This window comes from Staurois parvus, unplaced genomic scaffold (genome assembly GCF_062004578.1).
Source record: "Staurois parvus isolate SC_StPar_1 unplaced genomic scaffold, SC_StPar_1.0 ptg000525l, whole genome shotgun sequence".
Classification (NCBI taxonomy): Eukaryota; Metazoa; Chordata; class Amphibia; order Anura; family Ranidae; genus Staurois; species Staurois parvus.
Genome location: NW_028318321.1, coordinates 840,983 through 866,637, shown reverse-complemented (window position 1 = coordinate 866,637; position 25,655 = coordinate 840,983). Strand labels below are relative to the sequence as shown.

Genomic DNA, 25,655 nt, shown 5'->3' with positions numbered 1-25,655 from the left:
TAGGATAGATGGCTTGATACACCTTCTACTTGTGTGGCTTAATTGAGCAGGGGTACTTCTGACTGGTTTGCCCCCTCCCCCTTAACAGAATTGTTTCACCAGCCTACATCCTGGTATGGAGTATCTGATTCCATTGCAATCTTGCTTGAACAAAGCTGTGCCCATTGTCTGTTTTTCTTGCTCTCTCGAAAGTTTATTGGATTTAGCCCTGTTGTATAGTGTGTATCACTTACTGTGCAATCCGTTCTGCAACAGTACTTTCTTTTACCTTTTTTGTTAGTAAAGTTCTTTTAATGTTAAAAAAAAGATGGAGCACTCAGAATCCAGTGCAACTGTGCATAGTAACCAATCAGCTTCTAACTTGTTTAATTAGGCTTTGACAATAAAACCTGGAAGCTGATTGGTTACCATGTATAGCTGCACCAGATTTTGCACGCTTCAGTTTTAGTAAATCGGCCCCTATAAGTTGCACATTTACTTCTCATCTTCTCTTTGGCAAAAGGAAGTGGAAATTTGGGAAGGATTACATCACTATGCACCAATGACCTCTTCAAGAAACAGGCTTGCAATTGCCAGTTTTCCATTAAATTATCTCTGGCTTTTTTTCCCTGTTCCTATTAAAAGAAGCGTGCTTGCAATACTAGAGAAATTTTGAACAAAAGCCAGTGCTGACTGCCATGTGATGTCCCCAGACCAACTAATTGTCCGTATACAATGACAGAACAAAGGACAGGATTTCCTCTACAGTTCTGGGCTACCCTGCCAGGGTCATCTGCTCAGTGAGTGGGCACACATTTTGACCACTCATTTTGGCCAGGATGAGGCAAAGGACTACCTTCCTACAAAGAGTTCCTGCATATAATGTCTTAGTAAGTACTTTTCTTGTTAGGGATTGATGTATATGGATTGTGTGATATTAATTGTAAGCCCATCACTGCTGAAAATTACTTACAGATATACAGAATATTTAGAACCTCTCAAAAAGCTTTGTCTTGATGGAGAAGCATCAATGTGTGGGCTTCTTTTGTTTGGGTGACAGGTGCATGTACAGAACATCCTAGCAAACTCATATACAGACGTACCTCGGTTTACAAATGCCTCAGTTAACGTAATTTTCGGTTTACAAATGAAAATCCATTGAAAATAATGCCTCAGTTTAATAATTTTTTTCGCAATACAAAGTTTCCCCAGGATGCATTGCACCTGGGAGGTTTATAGCGCCGGTCCCGTGCCTTTAAAGTGCACTTTCTAAAGAGTTTTGAAAAGATAAGACTTTTTTTGATTTTTTTTTTCTGACCTCTGGAACTGATTAATTGGTTTTAAATGCATTTACGAATCAATTTTTAATCATGTCCCTGTACAGTATTTATGCCTTTAAATTGCACTAAAGCGTTTTGAACAGATAAAACACTTTTTTTTAAACTTTTTTCTGACCTCGGGAAAGGATTACCGTAACTGGTTTTCAATGCATTCGGTTTACAAATTTTTTACAATACGAAATATCCCGGAGACCGCAATAAATTTGTAAACTGAGGTATGCCTGTAATATCAATATGTAGCATAAGACCCTGGTCTCACTGGGTGTGACTTAGCATGCTATTTGCAAATCTCATGCCAAGTCGCACCCTATTGTCCGCAATTACAGCTGTCATATCGGTGCGATTTCTAAAGTAGTACATGCACCAATTTTGGTGCGATTTGCATAGACATCTGCATCAGATGTCTTGCAAATCGCACCTGAAATTGTCATGTCTCCCAACTTTGAAATCATGCGACTTCACTGTAAGTCGCACAAATTCAAAGTGGGGCTTGATGTGACCGGGATATAATACAGAATAGAAAAGCAGTTTGCAGTAAACCATAGCAAACACTCAGGATTCATAAGACTTCCTGTCTGAAGACCAATGAAGGCTGCACACTGTCTCCTTTTGCACAGAGTTGTTACATAGGCTCACTATACCCAAGGTTCAGTGTAAAGCAGAACTTCACTGCATCTCAGTACCACCAACCAAAAACCTGATTTATCTCATTTTTAATATACAAAGCAAGCTTACCCATCCGTCCACGTCTCAATGCTTTATTTTGTTAAGAAATCACATTGAAAAACATCCCCTAGCATTTCTGGCCGTGGCCATCTTGAGTAATGGCAGATGATTCATGTAGCATTTACCTGAATCCAGCCGCCCTTAGCTCAGGCATGCCGGAAGGAGGGTGTGCTTAGCTAAGAAAACACCTCCTGAAGACTCCTGGGATGCATGACATCATTTTCCTAATAAGTAACTGAAGAAATGTAAAAAAAAGTTTAAAACAAATAAATATGATATACTTTCCTATCTATTTAGCAATGCTAGCAGCATAAGGATTAAAAATAGTCAGCGTTGACTGACAGAGTGAAGTTCTGCTTTAATTACCCAAGCATTATGGTGGTCCTGTATTGCTACCAATACTTATCAAATGTCTATAACCCCGTGTAAAGCTGAACACACGCATTACAATCTCATTCAGATATATCGCAGACTATGTAGTATGACAACCTGTCTGATTGGATTCATATTGAAGCTCAACTCCAGGAATTAAGAAAAAAATGTAACCTTGCAGTGGGTCCTGTTATGTCTAGGAAGTACAGAAACAGGTATTATTACGTACCCTATCCTCCTCTCCGGCCAACTCTCTGTCATCATATACATTGCAGGGCTATCAACTCTGAATTGTATAGGAAGGGACAAGAGTGCAACTGTGGCTGTGAGCTGCTTAGAGGGGAGGGTGAAGGGTTCCAGTTGGCTATTTTGGCACCCCTAGACATAACGAACATGAAACCCTTGCAGTGCAAGGAGGGGGGCCCACTGCAACGGTGCATTTTATTCTAATTCTTGGAAGAAGAATCATTTCCCTGTTTGGATTAATAAAGTAATCTGAAATCTGAATCGGAGTTGAGCTTTAAATAAATTCTGTAGGTAGGTTCTCACACAACAATTTTGGTGGATTTAAGGAGATTGCACAGAGATTACACAAGTATTGTCTTTGCCATTATTGCACTTTGTATATTCAATTATTGGTTCTGTCAAATCCTTCAGCTATATTAATTATTACATAGGCAATCATTGTTCACAATAACCAACTGTGACTTTGAGATGCTACATTTTTTTAACATGTGTCCATTTATGTTGTATTATGGCTAGGTACAATATAATGACCAGCAGGACACATCATACATAGTTCATGACTGAAAAGCACACAGGACAGCATTACCGGATGTTTTCAAACCTGTCCCACAGTTTTCTGGATCTCCTAATGAGACCATGGGGGGTATGCAGACACCAAATCCACTGGACATGTCATCCACATGGAGAAGCTCTACTAGTATAACCGAGCACTTGTGTGGCAACTGTAGCTGTAAAGTACTGCACATTGATGTAATTGCTAGAGACAAGCGTAACTATCCTGATCTTATCATTTGTGTGTACCATACTCACCTGGCCTGCTCTCTGGTACAGAATGTCTGCAGATCATTCCATGCAGAAGTATAATATGACCCAGGACAATCTCCGCACAGCACCTTTCAACTTGTTCATCCTTCTCTTTGGAGCTGGATTTCTACTCCTCGTATTCTGCCTTATTTTTTTCTGCTATTTCTTCAGGTAAAAATTAAAGAATATGTTACCCAACAATTTATATTCCTGATATGTGCCTGCTGTACCTTGTACTTGTATGAAAAAGTATCTTGTTCTCTTGTATTCCTTTGTGTGAAATCTCTGGTGTTCCTGCCAGTCCCTCTGTTTTCTGATTAAAACTGACCACACTAGGTATGAAAGCACAGTGTAGTCAGTTTTCTGGTGCTGATACCCCCCCCACACACACAGCCATTCACTGGGAAGACCAGTGTAGTGCTGTTTCTCCTGCCCTAGCTCTCTGAGCTGCTTATGCAGCTGAGAACAGAGGGTATGTGATCAGGGAAAAATGTACATATGATTTTTATATGTCTACACCAATGTTTTACCTTTCATTTCTATTTAAAATTGAATGGGTCGTTTTACAAGGGGAGGGTTTGCATAGACTTTAAACACAATTAACACATTATGTATCCAATTCTTGTGTATCTATAGTCAAAACCGTTTTTTTTTTTTTTTTTGAATAGAGTGGGAAAGGAGTAGAGCTTGTGGCAGGTTTAAGACCTCTTTCACATGGGCAGCAGGTCTTGCCACCCTCTCAAAAGCAATCTGTGGCAGATCATTTTCATCCTGCATTGAACAGTCGGTTACTGCTGCCCTTTGCACACTTGCTTTTCTATCATCAGGGGTATTTTTTTCTATTTTTGACATTTAACTACAGTGCTACAATTGTCATATTTTGTCACGTGGTAGCAGCACAGTCTCATTGACTTAATGAGTGAGATTGTTTGACAGGCAGTGTTGCCTATCTCACACCTAATATCTACATGATTAAGCCCTTTGTGGGGTGAAACGCATTGGAGCAGAAGGTGGACAGGTGAGATCATACAATGGGGCAAAAAAGTATCTAGTCAGCCACCAATTGTGCAAGTTCTCCCACTTAAAAAGATGAGAGAGGCCTGTAATTGGCATCATAGGTAGACCTCAACTATGAGAGACAAAATGAGAAAAAAAATCCAGACAATCACATTGGCTGATTTGGAAAGAATTTATTTGCAAATTATGGTGGAAAATAAGTATTTGGTCAATATCAAAAGTTCATCTCAATACTTTATTATATATCCTTTGTTGGCAATGACAGAGGTGAAACGTTTCCTGTAAGTCTTCACAAGGTTGGCACACACTGTTGCTGGTATGTTGGCCCATTCCTCCATGCAGATCTCCTCTAGAGCAGTGATGTTTTGGGGCTGTCGCTGGGCAACATGGACTTTCAACTCCCTCCAAAGGTTTTCTATGAGGTTGAGATCTGGAGACGGGCTAGGCCACTCCAGGACCTTGAAATGCTTCTTACGAAGCCACTCCTTCGTTGCCCGGGCGGTATGTTTGGGATCGTTGTCATGTTGGAAGACCCAGCCACGTTTCATCTTCAATGCCCTTGCTGATGGAAGGAGGTTTGCACTCAAAATCTCACGATACATGGCCTCATTCATTCTGTCCTGTACATGGATCAGTCGTCCTAGTCCCTTTGCGGAGAAACAGCCCCAAAGCATGATGTTGCCACCCCCATGCTTCACAGTAGGTATGGTGTTCTTTGGATGCAACTCGGCATTCTCTCTCCTCCAAACAAGACGAGTTTTGTTTCTACCAAACAGTTCTATTTTGGTTTCATCTGACCATATGACATTCTCCCAGTCCTCTTCTAGATCATCCAAATGCTCTCTAGCATACTTCAGACGGGCCCGGACATATACTGGCTTAAGCAGGGGGACACGTCTGGCACTGCAGGATCTGAGTCCCAGGCGGCGTAGTGTGTTACTGTTGGTTGCCTTTGTTACGTTCGTCCCAGGTCTCTGCAGGTCATTCACTAGGTCCCCCCGTTCTTGTGATCATTTTGACCCCATGGGGTGAGATCTTGCGTGGAGCCCCAGATCGAGGGAGATTATCAGTGGTCTTGTATATCTTCCATTTTCTAATTATTGCTCCCACAGTTGATTTGTTCACACCAAGTTGCTTGCCTATTGCAGATTCAGTCTTCCCAGCCTGGTGCAGGTCTACAATTTTGTTTCTGGTGTCCTTCGACAGCTCTTTGGTCTTCACCATAGTGGAGTTTGGAGTGTGACTGTTTGAGGTTGTGGACAGGTGTCTTTTATACTGATAACAAGTTCAAACAGGTGCCATTGATACAGGTAATGAGTGCAGGACAGAGGAGCCTCTTATGAAGAAGGTACAGGTCTGTGAGAGCCAGAAATCTTGCTTGTTTGTAGGTGACCAAATACTTATTTTCCACCATAATTTGCAAATAAATTCTTTCCAAATCAGCCAATGTGATTGTCTAGATTTTTTTCTCATTTTGTCTCTCATAGTTGAGGTCTACCTATGATGCCAATTACAGGCCTCTCTCATCTTTTTAAGTGGGAGAACTTGCACAATTGGTGGCTGACTAAATACTTTTTTGCCCCACTGTACATTGTGATTGAATCCTCTATTATATTAAAGCTGGTGTTGCATCAGTGATGGCATTAGCGTGCGACATTTTTATTTCTACTTGGCATGCTGTGACAGCCCATTCTTTTGGAATTGACTGGCAACTCACCCAAAACAAGTCAAGCGCTGACAGGCCGCGCCACCCTATAGCAGAAATACTGCTAAAGGGTGGCACGGAAGTGCAAAATCACATGTAATCACGGGTACATATAATCACAGCACCCGGTGATCGTCGATTATCTCCTATAGGGGAGAGACCTGTGTATAAACAACACAGATCTCTCCCGTTAGCTCCTGCACACTGCTTTATATGGCTCTGCATAGCAGAGCTATACAAAGCAGTGTACATACAATGTAAAACACTCACACAGCAAACAGTGAAAGGGCACACAGTTAACCCTTTGATCGCCCCACATGTTAACCCCTTCCTACCCAGTGCCATTAGTAGTGTCAATGCTTTTTATTAACACTGATCACTGTATTGGTGTCACTAGGGATGTCAGGGACACTAAGTCAGTTCCCCCCAGTGTCAGAATGCCTTTTGCAGTCCCGCTATAAGTCGCTGATTGCCACCATTACTAGTAAAAAAAAAAATAAAAAATCTATATCGCCATGTAAACCAATTCATTTACACATATTGGGATTTTGTTTTTCGCAAAGACATTTTTTTTTTCTCATAAATGCACAGGCGATCAAATACCACCGAAAGAAATCTCTATTTGTGGGGAAAAAAAGGATGTAAATTTCATTTGGGTGCAGCGATGCATGACTGGCGCAATTGTCAGTGAAAGTAACGCAGCACAGTAACACAAAAAATGGCCTGGTCAGGAAGGGAGGGGAATCCTCAGGAGGGCAAGTAGTTAAATTAATGGTGAGGTAAAATGTGTATTCGTGTAATGCATATGTGTGAAGCTGGCCTAAAGCTGTCTTGTTTGCATATGTAAGCTATACAAATGTGTACCTACTAATCAGGGAAGTCTGACACACAGGAAAGGGGGGATTGATTCTGCTCTACATTTTGTTTCTGTAACTAAGGCCATTAATGAGAGTTCTTTTCGCAGCAGTACATGGCCACTGTAAATATATAGAGGGATTACCTCATATTTTCAGTGTAATATTTCACATTTGGCATTGAACTGTCATTACATCTACAGTCTTCCCATAATAGCTTTGGTGTATTATACTGGGCTCACACAAGCACAGCCTCTTTGTGGAACATGGAAGGGCGCCATGGTTGTTGACCTCGCATTTTTAACTATTGATTTTTGTGTTTTTTTTCTATGTTACCATAATGCATTTACATAATGTTTTTCCTTTTGTGTTAGGCTGAAACATCAGGAACAGTACAGGAGGCGAGGATATAAAAAGGTAACATATGGCTGCCTACAGGGTACAGGGAGAAGAACTCTATTGTGTTTATGCATTTACATTTTTTTGTTTTTTACATGAAAGTGGTTATCTATCTTTGTATCAGACTTCTGTTATCCACTGAAGAGTAGTTCTCAAGATTTGGAGAGTCAGCAGGCAGGGACGATCAAGACTGTATTGCTGTGCACAGTCCTGCAGTCTAACACTGTAAACATGCTCGCAGGAGGAAGGGGGTATATTTATTACTGCATAAGTGTGCTACTGTTGCTTCACTGTCCAGTCACAGAGTGGGGTGGATCCAGGACCAGGCCAGGCTGCATTGTTTAAAGTGGAGTTCCACTCATGCTGTCAAAAAATAAAAGTCAGCAGCTACAAAAACTGCTGACTTTTAAAAAAAAACAGCCACTTACCTGTCCCTCGGTCCCATGGTGTGTCCCCCGCAGCCCGTTTCACCGACCGTGCTGTATTCCTGGAGGCCAGCATCTTCAGTGGGGGCACCTGGCTGTGATAGCTTGCGGCTTCACAGCCGGGGACCCACTGCGTATGCACGAGTAGTGCTGCACTTCATGAATGGGACTTGTCACGTGTCCCAAAAGACTACAGGCAGGGAGGGAGGACACCTTCTGCTTCCGATCGCCTAGGCTATTGGACCGGAAGTGGGAGTGGGTATCTGTTAATTTCAGGTACCCGCTCCCCCCACCCCCCGCCCTCCAAAGGTGCCAATCCTTAATGGGGAGCGGGGGAGCAGTCCTTAAAGCAGAACTTCCCCTCTTGGGTGGAGCTCCGCTTTAACTGCAATGTAGTCTGCAGGGAGGTCCAGAGCCTGGCTGTGCTGTCTAGCTAGTCCTGTGATCCAGGTACCTCTGCCAAACAGAATAAAAAATCATTCAGCAGGTAACACAACTGCTGCAATGTGTTTTATTCTAACTGTATTTAGCTGCTACCTTAAGGTTCAGTAATAAAATAAATGCATGTAAAATACAATGCAGTATAGCAAAGTATTACAATAAAAAGTCAAATGAAAGCTGATTTGTTTATTGGTCACTACATTAATGAACGCTATTTATATTTGGAAAAAAAAGGCTACCATCTACCACATAAAGCGAGTACCTATCTAATCTTGTATATTGTTACTTCGTAAATAACCTAAAAATATTAACATAGATACAGATTGGTTTTTATTTACTAAAGCTGGAGAGTGCAAAATCAGGTTCACTTCTGCACAGAAACCAATCAGCTTCCAGGTTTTATTGCTAAAGCTTAATTGAACAAGGTGAGGCTAGAAGCTGATTGGCTGCCATGCACAGCTGCACCAGATTTGGAGTGCTTCAGTTCCCTGGTGCCCAAAATGTGGCCCATATGGTCACTGCCACTGGCCACAACTTGGGGGAGGAAAGATTTGAAATAGAAAAAATGGGGGGGGGGGGGGGTGCCGGGTTCTTGAAGGCTTGACTTTAACAAGCACTGCTCTGACCACCAATGGGTTGCGACAGGGGGTTGTGTGTACACTGCCATCGACCATTAAGGAGCCACCAATTGCTGCAGGTTATTATTGTGGTCACTGACACCAAAAGCTCCGACTTTCTCTTCAGTGTGCTTTGTAGTACATTGCAAATATGCAGCAGAACCAAAATTGTCCGTCGTTACAGCCTATTCTTTTGAATGTGCTATCTAACTTGATGCAAGGTACCTATTATGTGGCCCTCGGGAGCAGGGGCCGACTGACAACTCATGGGGCCCCCGTGCAATAGGGGATCATGGGGCCCCTGTGTCCTTGCCCAAACTCAAAAAAGCCTATGAAAAAGGTACCAGGTGCATCTCATGGGTCCCCCTACTGACCCTGGGCCCTCGGGAAGTGCCCGAGTTTCCAAATGGTCAGTCCGCCCCTGCTCGGGAGCCTAAGCCCTCCTATTATTTTCAAGTTGACGACCACTGGTGTAGGTAGTAAGGTGAGGTAGAAAGTGTATCTAAAACTCTAAAAATGTTATTTGATAAATGCAAAAACTATTGAGCCTGCCTTGTATGTGGGTAACTTCCTGTGCTCTCTCTCTGGTGACTTTTATCAGGTACATTATTTCCAGCTATCTCTGTGGACTACAAAGCACCCCATGTTACAAAGATGAGGGGAAGGGGGGTATTCTATAGTTCTGTCCTGGGGTGAAAATGCAGCTTCTTTATATGTACAGTATTGTGAGTGTTGCCACCCTAGGAGAAGTGCGCTACTGGTAGGATCACCAGGTGAAAATAAAGGAAATCTAATTTAGTCACCACATCTAAGGACTGGGAAGTTGCAATATACTGTATGTACTTATTTGATTTATTGAAATTCGTGCAAACCCCTTCTGTCATTTCCACTGATACAGTAAGTAACTGAATTACTTTCACACAGAAACTGCATTGCTTAAAATAAAAATAACCCTTTTCCTCAAAAAAATGTGCTCTCCTTTCTTCACTGACTTACACCAAATACATTCTCAAGCAGCTCATGAAAAACATTGGACCCCATTATTCTATAGTTCAAATTCACATGTGACAAATTATTTGCTCCGGATATAAATATTTGTATTTTATAATCTAAAATGCCGCAAACTAAGTGAGACCTCTTGAAGGGATAATCTGCCACAGTTACATTCCCGTGCTGATCAAGGTGTACCAAAAGGTCGTACCCCAAATTGCCAAAAAACTATTTTTGCTCTTGTATGGTAAATATCCATACTAATAATATTCCAGAGATCTCAAAGAATTCTCTAAAGAGGATGATGTGCAGAGAATAATGTATACATGTGTGCCGAAATAACTTTAAAAAAAATTCTCCAATAGTATAGATTGTACAAATCAATTTAAAAAATATTTTTAAAACAATTATACTTAAGCACAAAAAAGCCATATACTGTATATGCAGATAAAAATGTGCATGCAGTGCTCAAATAACAGCACCAAATACACGCATGTGTGCACAACTTGTGCAGAGTGATGGTGTCAGTTTCCAAAGCTTCTTCCTATGTGTTTTGACATAAGAGGACACCTTTGCCCCTGAAGACTTATAGGCCAGAGTTCTGGACACTAATGACATTACACTACACAGGTTGCTCATGTATGCGCATATTGTTTGCAGGGGCGGACTGACCATTTGGAAACTTGGGCACTGCCCGAGGGCCCAGCGTCAGTAGGGGGCCCCATGAGATGTCTCTGGTACCTTTTTCATAGGCTTTTTGATCCCCTATTACCTGGGGGCCCCATGAGTTGTCAGTCCACCCCTGATTGTTTGTTTGATTTTATTTGAACACTTTTTTTTCCCCGCACATACTGTATGTGTGTGTGTGTGTATATATGTATGTGTATGTGTGTGTGTATGTATATATGTGTATATATGTGTATATATATATATATATATATATATATATATATAGCATTTTTTTCAGTTTTTTGCTTTTTTCAATTCATTTCATTAAAAAGATTCATATTACCTATTACTCCCAAAGTAGGTTCCTGATGTTAAAAGGGAGATCTCTTCATAATTTTTCTCTCGGGCCTGACAACCTCTTTTATGTGACCCCAGCAGGGGGTGTCTCTGAAGCCAAGGACCAATCGCCTCATGTGGAGAGGGGGTGTAGGCGGAGACCAGGCTAGTACCAAAAATCCCTCCCAAGTTATGCCATGGTCAATCACCTTCCATAGGTACTGTACATGTAGCATTCTATCCACTGGTAGGATGATATGCAGAATAATATTCTGAATGTCCAGACACCAAATATGACATATTTGCTTGGGACGGTTAAGGAGATATCGCTTTCTGCTCTCGGGTAGACGTAATCTAGGGATGTAAGGTATCAGGTGGCTCACATTAAACGGATCTGTCTGAATATATGTTTTTGTTTCATTGTATGTATTTCCTGCGAGAAGTTATGAAATTATATGAAAAGTGGTTTCCAAATGAGATGTATGTTTTACTGCTATTCCGGAATGCTTTCAAGTCCAGTGACTGGCAGGTTTACAGCTCGAAGCAAGAGTCTGCCAGACACACTGGAATCAGTTAATTGGGTTTACAACCATGAAGTGTATCCAGCTGTGCCCGATTTACTCCTGAACTCAGCCACACCAGACCACATGCCATTCAACAGGAAGAGAGGGGGGGACTGATTTGGAGTGAGAATGACACAAGATGGAGGATCTCTAGCAACATGGATGTCCGCGTCCATATCTGTATGTACAATTGCTACAGTGACCATGGCTGTTTATCACTTAACAGAGTCTCACTCAGTTTGCTGCACCTTGGATTATAGTGTTGTTTTGTGAGACATCTGTAATGGTGTAACAAGGAGAGGCTTCTAAATGTCTTCCTGCATCCCATACTTCATGGTTTATGTCTAAAAAGGGAATTTTCTGTTCCATTTCAAACTATGTAATTATGGGATTTCAAAACGCGTTGGGTGTTAATAAATATAACCTCTAGGACAAACATATTTTCCTTCCACAGGAGAACCAGTTAAATGGCAGGCGTTCATGTCATTAAATAGTAATGTGAAAGTGCTTCCCTTTTATTGCTATTCATAGTGTCCAGCTGTTCATTAATTCCTTACAGAGTGTGAAAGGCTGATATGTTTTACAGCTGAACACACAGCCCCGCTCTTCAGATCTTCATTTCACTGTACCATATGAAATTATGCAAATTTTGGGGGTTCCTGAATTCCCAAAAGGAAATAATTTTTGCACTGTTTGCATGTTAACAAACACAAAAAACAAACTTGGTATGCTGTTGATCTGTTTCTGTAATGGGTCATTGATGATCAACATTAGGGCTTATTGTTAACCTGTTATAAGAACTCACTGTATTCCCCACAGCAACCAATTACTGTAGGTTTAATCCCCGGAGCTTGAATTCACCGCAGCAACCAATGAGGGTTAACCTCTGGGCAGCTATAGATTAAAAGTTGGAATGTGAATGGTTACTCTGAGCCTTGTGTTGTTTAATGCTACCCCCAAATGAAATTTATGTCCTTTTTTTCCCACAAATGGAGCTTTCTTTCAGTGGTATTTGATTGCCTCTGTGTTTTTTTTTTTATTTTTTTGCACTATAAACAAAAAGACAATTTTGAAAAAAAAAACCCCCCAATATTTTTTACTTTTTGCTATAAAACCTATCCAGTAAAAATTTTAAATTTAATTTCGTCATAAATTTAGGCCAAAATGTATTCTACTACTTGTCTTTGCTAAACCCCCCCCCCCCCCCAAAACCCCAATCTGTGTAAATTAATTGGTTTACGTGAAAGCTATAGTGTCTACAATTGGAGGTATATATACTGGAATTTTTTTTTTATACTAGTAATGGCGGCTATCAGCGACTTATAGCGTGACTGCAGGACAGTGGCTGGCATCCTGACACTGGGGGGGAACTGACTTGGTGTCACTGACATCCCCAGTGACACTAATACAATGATCAGTGATAATAAAAAGCACTGACACTGTACAAATGAAATTGAGCAGGAAGGGGTTAACATTTGGGGCGATAAAAGGGTTAACTGTACGGTTTTACTGTGTAAGCATGCTGCTTTGTATAGCTCTGCAGAGCAATACAAAGCAGCATGCTGGAGCTGACAGGGGAGAGATCTATATTGTTTACATACAGACCTCTCCCCCGTCAGTGTTCCTTGGCGATCGCTGGGTGCCAGTGAAGAATCTCTGGACAAGACCTGGTGATCGACAGCTGCCAATGGCGGCATGCCCCCTTCCCAGAAATACAAAATCGCATATATAAACATGTGATTTTGCGCAGCCCTGCCGCCCTGTATCAGTAGTTCTGCTATAGGGCGGACAGGAAGCGATTAAGGTGGTACAAAGAGAACTGATGTAGAAACCAATAACAACGTTTTTTTCTGCAGAAAGATATATCTATATGGTTGGTTTAGCTTACTGGACATTGAGGACCTCTTCACACTATGCGCAGTGACACCAGTTTTACGTCACGGTAAAACATCTGTCACTGCAGAGACACACAAACAATTGTTTCCTATGTGTCCTATTCGCATTGCAAAGCAGCCTAGCATTGAGCTGCAGCATGCTGCATTTTATCTCAGCATACCAGGCAGAATCGTACTGCAATGTCAAACAACGCAGTGCATTATGCTGCCCCAAATTGCAGGGAATGAAGTGTACATTTTTTACACTGCAAATAAAGCTCATACAAAACAAAAAAGGGGAGCTGTGTGATACACTGAATCACGCACCCTACTGATCCATAGCACAGCTGGCAATGCAGAGCACCTTCTCTGTGATTTATCGGCTTGACAGTCTGAATATGCCCTTAATTTTAGACCTTTCACACAGAGGGCAGTAAAAACAGGAAGCTGAGCTAAAGAAGGCTGTTCACATGCTGTGAGCATCACGGCCGTGGCAAAATTAAAGAGCTGATAGATGACACTTGTTAGACTCAAACATTTAAGTGCCACAACCATGAGCCAAACATTTTTCTTGCAGTTGTGATAAATCAGCCCCTTTTAGAAAAAGAAAAAAAAAACAGGCATTCAGGAGGCAGCAAGATGGTCTTCTGAACACCTGACAGTGGCTGCTTAGCAGCACCTTGAAAAGAAATGCACTGTGGATCACTTTTTAGAGCAGACTCATTCACTAATACACTGAAAAGCTAGGTTCACACTAGTCCACAACCTAGCCTTACAGTATATTAGTGAATGAGTCTGATAATATTTGTTAAAGTGGAGTTCCAGTCATTTTTGTGTTTATTAAAAGTCAGCAGCTACAAAAACTGTAGCTGCTGACTTTTAATAAACACACACTTACCCGTCTCAGGGTTCAGTAATGTGCTCACCCGTGCCATCCTTTCTCCTCTCCCCGGTACCGGTATCTCAACTGTGGACACCAGGCTGTGGCAGCTTGCAGCTCCACAGCCGGGTGCCCACTGTGCATGTGTGAGTCACGCCACGCATCTTGATTGGTCCAGCAGTCTTCTGGGACCTGTGATGTGTCCCAGAAGACTGCAGGAAGAAATGGGGGGGGCGAACTTCTGGCTCACTTTGCCGCAGCAAACTGAGCCGGAAGTGCTAGCGGGTACCTGTCAAAACCAGGTATGTGCTCCCCCCTCTTCCAATAAAAAGTGCCAAATATGGCAGTGGAGGGGGGGGGGGGAAGAGGCAAACAAGCAGAGGTTCCACTTTTGGGTGGAACTCCGCTGTAACTACTTTTACAAAGTTGATCTATTGATTTAGAATATTTATATTGTTCTAGGTAGTCTTAAAAGAGAAAACAAAGAAAGCCAACCTTGTTGGGGTAAGTTTCATGTAAATTCAGCTGTACTCTGGATTGTTTGTTTGCTTTTCACAAAATGTTGTAGTGTATCTGTTGGAATTTGTGACCATTCACCCAGAACAGCATTTTTGAGGTCAAGAACTGATGTTGTACCCCTAGCATGTAATCAGATTTCCAATATTCCCAAAGGTGTTTAATTGTGGTTGAGGTCTAGACTCTGTGCAGACCCATGGAAGTCCTTCTCACCAAACTCATCACACCATGTCTTTATAGATTTGGCTTTGTTCACAGGGACGCTGTCATGCTGAAACAGACCGTATCTATAATGCCATGTTTGTTGTATATTTTTGGCCATATAGTGTCCATTTATTGGTACTTGTAAACTAGAATCCATTGAGTCAGATCCTCTTAAAGTGGTTGTAAAGGCTTAAGGGTTTTTTTTTTTTTTACGTTAATACATTCTCTTCCTTCCAAGATTAGAGAGCTGGGGGAGGGGGCTAAATGCTTACCCAAGACTGAACTTGATCCAGCACTGTGCCTGAGAGCAGTGTCTCTTTCCACGCTGGACATGGAGGCAGCAGTGGAAATCATTTGCTCCTGCTGCTGTCAATCAAACTCGGAAGGGATCAGGGCCAGACTGCGCTGTGTGTGTCTATAGATACACAGCCTGGCTTGGGAGTGAACCCACCTGTCCCCATCGTATGTGCCTGCTCTGAGGGCAGACACTGAAGTGGAGGAGTGGGGAATGCTGGCGTGGGACCCAAGAAGGAGGTTTGGGGACGCTCTATGCAATACCATTGCAGAGAGCAGATAAGTTTACCATGTTTGTTACTTAAATTAAAAAAACGCCTTTGGTAACACTTTGTCTATATGCTCTCAGGGAAAATCCAAGAGCTTCCCGTTGCTTATTTTATTATGCGCAACTATGTTCACCTACCAAAGCTCTGCTGTCCCCGTACCTTTACCACAAACTTTTCAGGAGTAGCTCGTTTCTCCAGAATTTCAGATCAAAGTGGTTAGGAGAAAATTCACACTGATAAATGTTCCCCACTATACAGTATGTGTAACATGTACAGTTGTGTTCAAGATAATAGCAGTGTGTTGAAAAAAGCGAATAAAGCTCAAAATCCTTTTAATAGTTTTATTTCCATACACACAAATGCATTGGGAACACTACAAATATATCAAATTTGTGTTGTTCCTCTGAACAAATTGAAGAAAAGTGAATATTAGACTGTTCAAAAAAAATAGCAGTGTTTGTATTCTTCTTTACAAACTCAAACATTCACTATATAAACTGAGAAATGTTTGAAGATTTTGCTTTCCTTTGAATCACTTAATGAATATTTAGTTGTATAAGCACTGTTTCTGAGAACTGCTGTACATCTGTGTTGCATGGAGTTAACCAACTTCTGGCACCTGTGAACAGGTATTCCAGCCCAGGATGATTGGACTACATTCCACAGTTCTTCTCTATTTCTTGGTTTTGCCTCAGAAACTGCATTTTTTATGTCACCCCACAAGTTTTCTATTAGATTAAGATCCAGGGATTGGGCTGGCCACTCCATAACGTCAATCTTGTGGGTCTGGAACCAAGATGTTGCACGTTTACTGGTGTGTTTGGGGTCGTTGTCTTGTTGGAACACCCATTTCAAGGGCATTTCCTCTTCAGCATAAGGCAGCATGACCTCTTCAAGTATTCTGATGTATTCAAACTGATCCATGATCCCTGGTATGCGATAAATAGGCCCAACACCGTAGTATGAGAAACATCCCCATATCATGATGCTTGCGCAACCATGCTTCACTGTCTTCACAGTGTACTGTGGCTTGAATTCAGTGTTTGGTGGTCGTCTGACAAACTGTCTCCAGCCACTAGACCCAAAAAGAACAATCTTACTTTCATCAGTCCACAAAATGTTGCCATTTCCCTTTAGGCCAATGTGCTCTTTGGCAAATTGTAACCTCTTCAGCATGTCTTTTTTTTTTCAACAGTGGGACTTTGCGGGGGCTTCTTGCAGATAGCTTGGCTTCACATAGGCATCTTCTAATTGTATCAGTACTCACAGGTAACTTTAGACCTTCTTTGATCTTCCTGGAGCTGATTGTTGGCGGAGTCCTTGCCATTTTGGCTATTCTTCTATCCATTCGAATGGTAGTTTTTCACTTTCTTCCACATCTTTCAGGTTTTGGTTGCCATTTTAAAGCATTTGCCATCATTTTAGCTGAGCAGCCTATCATTGTCTGCACTTCTTTAAATTTTTTGCCCTCTCCAATCAACCTTTTTAATCAAGGTACGCTGTTCTTCTGAACAATGTCTGGAACGACCCATTTTCCTCAGAATTTCAGAGGGAAATGCACTGTAACCAGCATGTACAACATTTGCTGCCTGCCTTCCTTAAATAAGGGCAATAATTGCCACCTGTTTTTCAGAGAATAAATGACCTCACTAATAGAACTCCACACTGCTATTATTTTGAACATGCCCCTTTCAATTAGTGATTCAATTACACAGAATCAGCAGCATGCATGTCATGACTGTTGGGTCTGTTAGATTTCTATTACTCTACTACACCTGCTAGTAAATTATTTGCCATGTAGAAATATCATTTCTACCAAAAACAGTGATTGATCAGGTTAGTGATGTCTGACTGCTATTATTTTGAACACCACTGTATGTGTATAAATATATATCACTTTTGTTTTCTTTTATCCACAGCAAGTGTGTGCAGTGTGTCTGGAGGAATTCAAACCGAAGGAGGAACTTGGACTGTGTCCTTGTACTCATGCCTTTCATACAAAGTAAGTCCCATTTAGAAAGTGCACAATGCTTGCTACAAAGATGAGGTCTTTAGTAAATCTACACCATTACATGTAGTAAAATATATCTATTTTCTCTTGTCATTTTGCCAGATTTTTAGAGACTTATTTTGTGTATATACAATCATATATATGATTTGCAGCAACAAACTCCAAACATAATACAATGTACATGCATATCACAATGGTCTAAATCCCTTGTTAGAACATATGTAGCGGAGATGGTTTACTTTTTCACAATTATTTTTAGAGACATCTTTGGCTCAAATATTAGCAAGACAGAATGGGATTAGGGATGGACAGGTATTCTTAAAAAGGTGTGGAACTTGAGCTGTTAGGAAGGGGATGTCATCAATATGAAGGTTTGACAGATGGATATCAGAGTGAGATCTTCAAGAACATCTGAAAATAACAAAGTCTATTCTCTAACAAAAAACAGATCCCTTCAAAGATATAGCTACGACTTCACCAAATATGACAGCAAAAATGACTTTAAAGAAATGTTTCTCAACCAGGGTTCCATGAGCAACTTCCGCCTCTCACATAAGTTTCCACTAACACCATTGATCATTTTAGCTATCTAAGGGTGTAATTCTGCCTAGTGACCCGAGTGTAAGGAGCATTTTCCCCACTGACCATCACAATAATGTATCATGAGTTGCAGATATACATCTGTGTCCCATTGGGGAGATTTACTTCCTATTTTGGCAATGGTACATAAAGTAAAGGTAAAAGGTTCTGCGAATGAAGGGAATCCATTAGGATTCCCCCTCCCCCAAGGTCACCAAAACTAGTGTCCATATTGGAAGATTTCCCCTCTATTACTTTCTGGAGACAACCCAAAATTTGTGATTTTCTTTTACTATCAATGATAATGGTAGACAGGGCAAAAAGAGAGGGTGAACCTCCTTACTGGGCACACAGAACACCTATTAGGTTTTTATTGCTGTCGAATACCTCTCCACCCTATCCAAAACTAAGAAAAAAAATCCTTTATAGTTATACTTTAAGTATATACAAAATACCTCTATAAGTGTCAAATAGTGAATGAAAATAGCATAAAAAAAAATCACACATATATAAATTCCCTTCTTCCACCAATAAAAGACAGCATTGTCTTTCTATTGGTGGAAGAAGGGTATTTATATATGTATGTAATTTTTTTTTTTTTGTTTAGACTTTGTTCACATATAGGCCTTTGAAATTGCCAAGATTCTGCCAGCAATTTCAAAACACCACTAGATCTGATAAAATGGGCCCTGATATGGAAGGGAGGAACCAGTTTCTTGAGGGTATAGTCATTGGAAATAAGCAGCTTGAGCCACCTAGCAATGGGAAAAAAGAGGTTCGTGGGACCTTCAGATGGGACAGAAAGGGACTCAGGTTTTCTGGTGGGAGATGTTGCAGCTAGGTAGACCCGAACAGCTATGTCAACATCTTGACACAGGAGTGAAATATCCTTGGTATGCTTTTTTTGGCAGGACATAAGGAAGGGAGGACAAGATCCTCATTAAAGTTAAAGGAAGAAATTACCTTGAGGAGAAAGGAGGGCTGGGTCTCAGGACCACCATGCTCCTTACAAGCAAGAGCTGATAACTCAGAGATGCAACTGATGGAGGTAGTGTCTATCTTACTCTTACCAATGGGATATTATGATTAGGTTCAACAGGGTGGTTTTTGAAGAACTGAAAGTACCAGATTTAGATCCCAGGGAGTCACAGGAGGGTTGAAGTGGGGATTAACATAAGCAACCCCTTGTAAAAAGGGTCTTGACTAGAGAGCGTGAAGCCAAAAGGTTTCTGGAATAGAGTTGGTAAGACAGAAACTTGTCATTTTAGAGTACTAAAAAACAGATTTTGGTCCAGACCAGACTGAAGGAAAGCCAGGATGCAAGGAATAAAATATTCTCAGGGTTGAGGTGCCTGCTCTTGCACCAGCAAACGTAGGGCCTCCAGGTGCAATGGTAGATCCTTTGAGGTAATTTCTGACCTAGAGGTGGGAATGATGGTCAGCAATGTCCCTGTCCTTTAGGACCTGGGTTTCAATAGAACACAGAACCCTGTGACAGTGTTCTAAATCTAGAACTAATATACAATAAGCATCTCTTGATTCCCAACATCATGAAAGATTAAAGCTCAATTCTAATTTTTTACCTTTGTTTGTTTTTTTTTTTTTAACAAGCAGAACATGGAAGGAACAGAACGTCTGTCCAGTTTTTTAGATTTTCCCTCACTCCCTATATAATTTGACAAATGTTAGAACAGAAAGTGAAAACCTCTATCAAACATGACAGTTTAATTTTTAGTGGGAGACTGTTAAAACCTCAATTGAGTGATTTTTATACAATCTCTACAGTGGGGGTACAGACAGCATTTAAAATTTGACAGCAGTTCTGCTGTATACTCATTACCCATCATTAAAGGACAAATTCTCTTAGTGAAAGCCTACCTGGGACAATACTTCCCTTTCTCCTAAATCCAGCAGTCTTTTCTCCAATTTAGTTCTGGCCAACTTCACGTCACAAACACCATGGCCTTTTTAAATGCCTATGGTTAAGCCATACTGTGCTTCCACCATCAGTATGGCATACTTACAGCAATGCATTTTGAAAAAGGGGCTGACCAAAACAATTGTTGGATTACAAAGAAAGGCAAGTATTATCCCAGGTGTGCTGCACCTAAGGAGCAGCAGAGTGTATTAAAGAACAACTTCACAAAAGGTAGTAGTCATCCTTTAAAAGGAAGCTTTTCATAATAACAATAGTCTGCCATTTCATTAGAAATGAAAAGACCCAGAACATTTTATTCTATTTAATTTCAATTTTTGTTCTCTGCAGGTGCCTTGTGAAATGGTTAGAGGTGCGTAATGCTTGTCCAATGTGCAATAAAACCATCTCTGTGCCAATACCAAGACCCTCTTTGGGACACATGTGAATGTACAGTTCAGTTCTTTCTATAGATCAGTTGCAGATTCACAACTATAGGGATAAGGAATGGAACATGTACTAACAATCAGTGGCTGTCAAAAACAGTTGTACACTGGCATAGCAAGGGCAAGATAGATTTGATCAGCTGTGGCACAGACAGCTACATGGGCTATTTGGGGTGACAGCTATCTGGATAGGAGACATTGCTTCTTCAATGAAAGCTGTATATGGAAAACTGCATTACATATCAATCAGTTCGTATTAAACTACAGCCAAAAATAGATTAATAAACTATGAAGAGACACACAAGGGAACCTGAGACATGACTAAATGTTGAAGTTGGTTGCAGGGCTGAAAATGCAGAATGCAAAAACATGGTGTATTTAGAGTAAGGAAAATGAAAGCTGTATTTTAAAAATTGAGAACACAGGAAGTGCTGTAAGGAAACATGGTCAGATAACGGCAAATATTTTCCTAAAAGATGGATGTAATGTCAAAAATATAGGAGGCTGTTATTGCTGTCCTGCCTTCTGAAAATTATTAATTTGGTTGTCCTGCTTTCCCCAATTCCATATACCGTATTATATAGATTTTGTATGAAATTATGTGACTTATTTAGTATAATATTTTAATGAATCTTTTTAAATTATGGCATATTTGTCAGCCTATAATAACACTCGCTACCAATTTGTAGGATTTTTTTTTTTTTTTCCCCCTTTATACTGAAATTGTATCTTGCAATTCTAGTATTAAACATATGGACACTGCCACCTTCTGGTTGCAGTAGCATTTGCAGGTTTATATTGTTAATGAAGCCTCCAACCTGCTTGTAACCACTATGTCATAACTGACATAACTAACGCCAAAATCACATGATTGGTTCCCAGTTGATAGCAGGAACCAGAGCTATTAGTAACAAATCCTGATTTCTCAAAAGGGAGGACTTTTCTTAGTGTAGCCCCAGCTCACGGAAATGTGCTAGCAAATGTTTATGCGCAGATTGCAGGTGGAAAGGGGTCATTGCATTGTCTTCAACCTGGAAAGAATAAAAAGATCAGGAGTTCAAACAACCTTTTGACTTGTGCTTGATCTAGGTACATGACCCAAAGCATTAAAGCCAGAGACAGCCAAGACATCTTGCATTTCAGGAGCAAGACCTCAATGGTAGCCTACAATTTTCAGCAGAGGTTACGTTTAATTGGGCAGACTTCCCAAGGAACAAAATATGCGGATGATGTTTGAGTTTAAGAAAGTTCAGGAAAGTAGACAAGCAGTTAGAAGGAACAGTGCACAAAATGGATTGCCAAGTTATGTGTTTGGATCGAATTAGTCTCATTATAGATAATCATTCTGCAGCAGAAGCAATACACACATCATGAGTAGTTTGTGTATTTACTCAGGAAGATGCCAGTTTTTCTGTTTACAGATCTTTTATGTACAGTGCTCCAAGTTCAGAATGCAGGTACTACAGAATATTTTTAAATTCATAGGGGGTTAGGCATTTATGTTGCGCTTTTTTTGTCCACCTATACTAATTATTTTTGTTTTACTAATAGAATTGACATTTTAGCGTTTTTCATAAAAACAACATGTAAATTCTAATGTGCACAGACTATTTACTACATATAGGATTTTTTCCAGTGTGATGGTAGAAAAAAAAAAGTCTGCTTACAAAACGATGCATTTTATATGCACTGGATGTAGAAGTGTCCACTTTGTTCAAGCTGAGGAGGGTAGTTTATTCTCCCCCCCCCCCCCCCCCCACACACACTTTTGTGTGACAAGGGGAGAGCAGCTCATATTAAATCCTATCAACAGCATCCGCCTCAAGACTTTCTGGAAACAGTTGTCTTGCGCCTTCCCAGGACTGGGACCAATGGATAAAAAAAAAAAAACCATCCAGACAATCCACAAAAGAAATCCTCAAATTATATGTATTGTATAAAAAAAAAAATGAAAAAAATAAACAAAACTAGAAACAGATCTCAACTATCATTCCTATAACATATGCACATCTTCTGGATCTCATCATAGAAATAAAATTCAGTAAAAGGCAAGAACAATATTCTTCAAAAAGAATGTTATTTAATTAGCTTTGTACTACTGGTTTAGTAGATGTGCACAATCTCATCTTTAACGTTTTGTGTATCATTTTATGTTCAGGGGGATGCAAAGATAGCAAAGCCACTGCCAGGGAAAGTATAGTGGTTTTTAAATAGTCTATTTCTCTTTTTTGTTTAACCCTTATACAAATTATAAAAAAATTTTTTTTATTTATAAACTTGTAAACATTTTCATTTTACAAATATCAAAGAACCATCATTGCCTGCATGCATGTTTGCAAAATATGTATAACTGTAAGACACAAAGTCCTTTTTCTTTAACACTGAGCTTTGTAGCTACAGCAATTATGTAGTGCTAAAGTTCTGCCTCCACTGGCTGCACTTGTCCTAGATCTGTAGTGTAAGTCAACGTACTAAAACCCAAGACAGCTAGACAACAAGCATTTGGAGGAGGTCAGAAATAGCAACTTATATTTATCTTTTAGAACATGTTACCCTTAAGTAAAAGTTGGTGCTGTAGCCTAGAGCTTGCTGCTATATGTTGTCAATAAAATAATGGCAGCACCCACCATTGCTCATGTAATCTTGCCCTTACAAATTTTGAACTTCCCATTGGACATTAAAATGTAATGTATGTACGCCACAAAATTTTATTGTGACATTTGAAACTGAATCAGCAATGTACAAAATGCCACTGATAACATAATAAAAAAGTTCCATCCTGGAAGTTCACTGTCTTTTTCCTCTGCTTGGTTTCTGAAATTCTGATGAACATCTGAATCTCATTTTATACAGACAGCAGAAATCCTAAGGGAAGCAAATATATAAAACCCATGTGATTTACACAGCCACAAAAACAAGTCTCTTAGGGAGGAGTATACATAATGGGTGTTTGCCATTTTTCACATCTGTACAAAGTAAAAAAAAAAAAAAAAAAGTCCTTCAGAGCAGACAGCTCTAGCTTGTGCCCACAGAACTCTTGGATTCAACATATTGCAGAGCCTTCTCCTTCACAGCCTGAACAGTCTTCTCACTGCCATGTTTCTTCTCATATTCCAGATAACGCTTGAAGAAAAATTTGATCCTTTTTGCTGCTAAACTAAGGTGGATAACTCGCTCAAATATATCTCTGCAAAGAAAAAGAGTAGGAAAATAACAGTGTGATAAAATAGAAACATAGGAGGGTAAAGGGGCAAAAAAGGAACAAGTGTATATTGAGTTTGCACCATTTTTTTTTCAACTGTTTTGGCTGAGTTTAGATTTATGTTTACATCCACTTACTGTTGACTGACTCACTACCTCTGCTATAAGTCTATTCAAAATATCAACTACTCTTTAGGTAAATTATCACTTTATAAGGTTATTTTTTTAACTTTCCTCTTGCTTTTCATCAAGTCTGTATATATTAAGCTCATGCAGTCTCAATATGTTTTATCGCTTTTTGTTGCCCATTTCTGAAATCGTTCTATCTCATCAATATCTTTTTGTAAGTGAGCTCTCTGTAACTTTACACAGTATTCTAAATAAAGATATTATGTGTATAGTTTAAAGATTCTTTAACATCAAGAACTTTGTATCATAATTACTGATGCTGGCATGTTGACCTGAGATTTTTGGTTACTACCACCTTCCTGTAGCATTTTGCACATACAGTCCAACTGGGAGAGTGGGAAGCCCCATATTGACCACAGCAGGTCCTGACCCAATAAGTCAATTAAAGAGATCTGACGGACAGTCTCTTAGAATTAAATCCCCTAAAAATGTCTTATCTCTATTATTTACCAAAATATTAGCTTTGGTTAGACAAATCTGATTTAAAACAAGTGTGCTTCCTATAAATTAAGGAAGATTGTTGTTTAAGGCTGGTTACCCATATTTCAACATATTGTTTCTCATAAACCTATATTATCAAAAGCATAGTGGCTTGTTGTATAGTCAAAAGAATATAAAATGTCCATTCAGTATCAGTGACCCTAACTAGACATGTGGTTTTGCAGCATACTGTGAACTAGCTTCTACAACACTTCACAGATATTCTCATCACCTGCCAAATATGAACATCTTAAAACAACATGTTACTGCCTAGCCCTGACAGATGCATTGCAGAACTATAGCATAGGGGTACTTTTGAAGCATATGTGTCTCGTTAAACAGGTAGAGTACAACAAATGCAGTCTGTGGGTGCCATTTGTGGAGCAATAAGACCGTTAACATTTTCCAAAAGGTATGTACAGATTCACCATATCCAGAGGCCATAAAATACATCTAGACCTGTCTTTAATGGGCGTAGCATTTAGGATCAGTTTACGCCTGGAGTTCAGCTATAGACAAGTGTTTGATTTGCCACACAACCATATTAAGGCATAGGTGTGCAAGTGGTCCAAAAGCAATAGACAAACCTTGGCCCCCACTGCTGAATTTCAGACTAACTCATATATCTGCAATGTTTTTAAACAAAAGTGGGATTTAAAACATTACACTAGCTGTAAAGCCTCACTATGTTTTCAACATATATGTTGCAAATATGCCACTGACTACCTATATAGCAAGGACTTGCTAACCCTTTAAGCAAAAGTACTATAACATTCTGCTTTTACCTGATTTCCTTTTGAGTGCCATGCTTTACCATCATGTCGATATATACGGACCAGATGTCTGTTCGTTTGGGATAGCTGCTCAGTGTGCTTTCAAACAAAGCCTTGGCTCGTACAGGATCACCCAGATGGAACTCTAGCTGGGCAAACTTTGAAATTACATCAACATCTGAAGGGGAGAAAAAAAAAAATGTTTCTATAAAAAACAGACCAACTGAAAAGCCACTCCTGGAACGCTACAATACGAGTTTGAAATGTGTTCACATGGTAACAAAAAGCAATCAGAATCTTATAAAAAGTCACAGCTTGTCAATTCATGGTCCTATATGCCATGAACCGGTAAAACCTCAAAAGAGATCCAATAATTGTAATGCTAATGATCGGTAATATGTACAACTCTATATGAAAAAAAAAATCAAAGTCTACCTCTGCTAACAGTGACTGCACCTTCCTTTTATATATACATGTGATTTTGCACTTCTGTTTCAAGGGGTGGCCTGTGCGCCGCCGGCAGATCGACTTCTGCTGTGAC

General features: G+C 40.1%; 2 protein-coding genes across 3 annotated transcripts in view; one reads left to right on the top strand and one right to left on the bottom strand.

The window, feature by feature from the left end:
* Positions 1-709: 709 nt before the first annotated feature.
* LOC149451679 (RING finger protein 24-like) lies at positions 710-23,256 on the top strand. Its single transcript, XM_089690251.1, has 6 exons — positions 710-869; positions 3,495-3,638; positions 7,418-7,460; positions 14,700-14,741; positions 17,440-17,522; positions 20,377-23,256. Exons 2-6 carry the CDS (start codon positions 3,496-3,498, stop codon positions 20,471-20,473), a joined length of 408 nt encoding a protein of 135 aa, XP_089546377.1. The 5' UTR covers positions 710-869; position 3,495; the 3' UTR covers positions 20,474-23,256.
* PDCD11 (programmed cell death 11) overlaps positions 22,532-25,655 on the bottom strand; it is an 88,331-nt gene continuing 85,207 nt past the window's right edge. For both annotated transcript variants that reach the window (XM_089690249.1, XM_089690250.1), the window contains exons 35-36: positions 25,127-25,292; positions 22,532-23,658 (exon numbers count right to left, since the gene is read on the bottom strand). In XM_089690249.1, the coding sequence (XP_089546375.1) occupies positions 23,487-23,658; positions 25,127-25,292 (338 nt within the window). In that variant the 3' untranslated portion in view covers positions 22,532-23,486. The remainder of the gene's footprint in view (positions 23,659-25,126; positions 25,293-25,655) is intronic.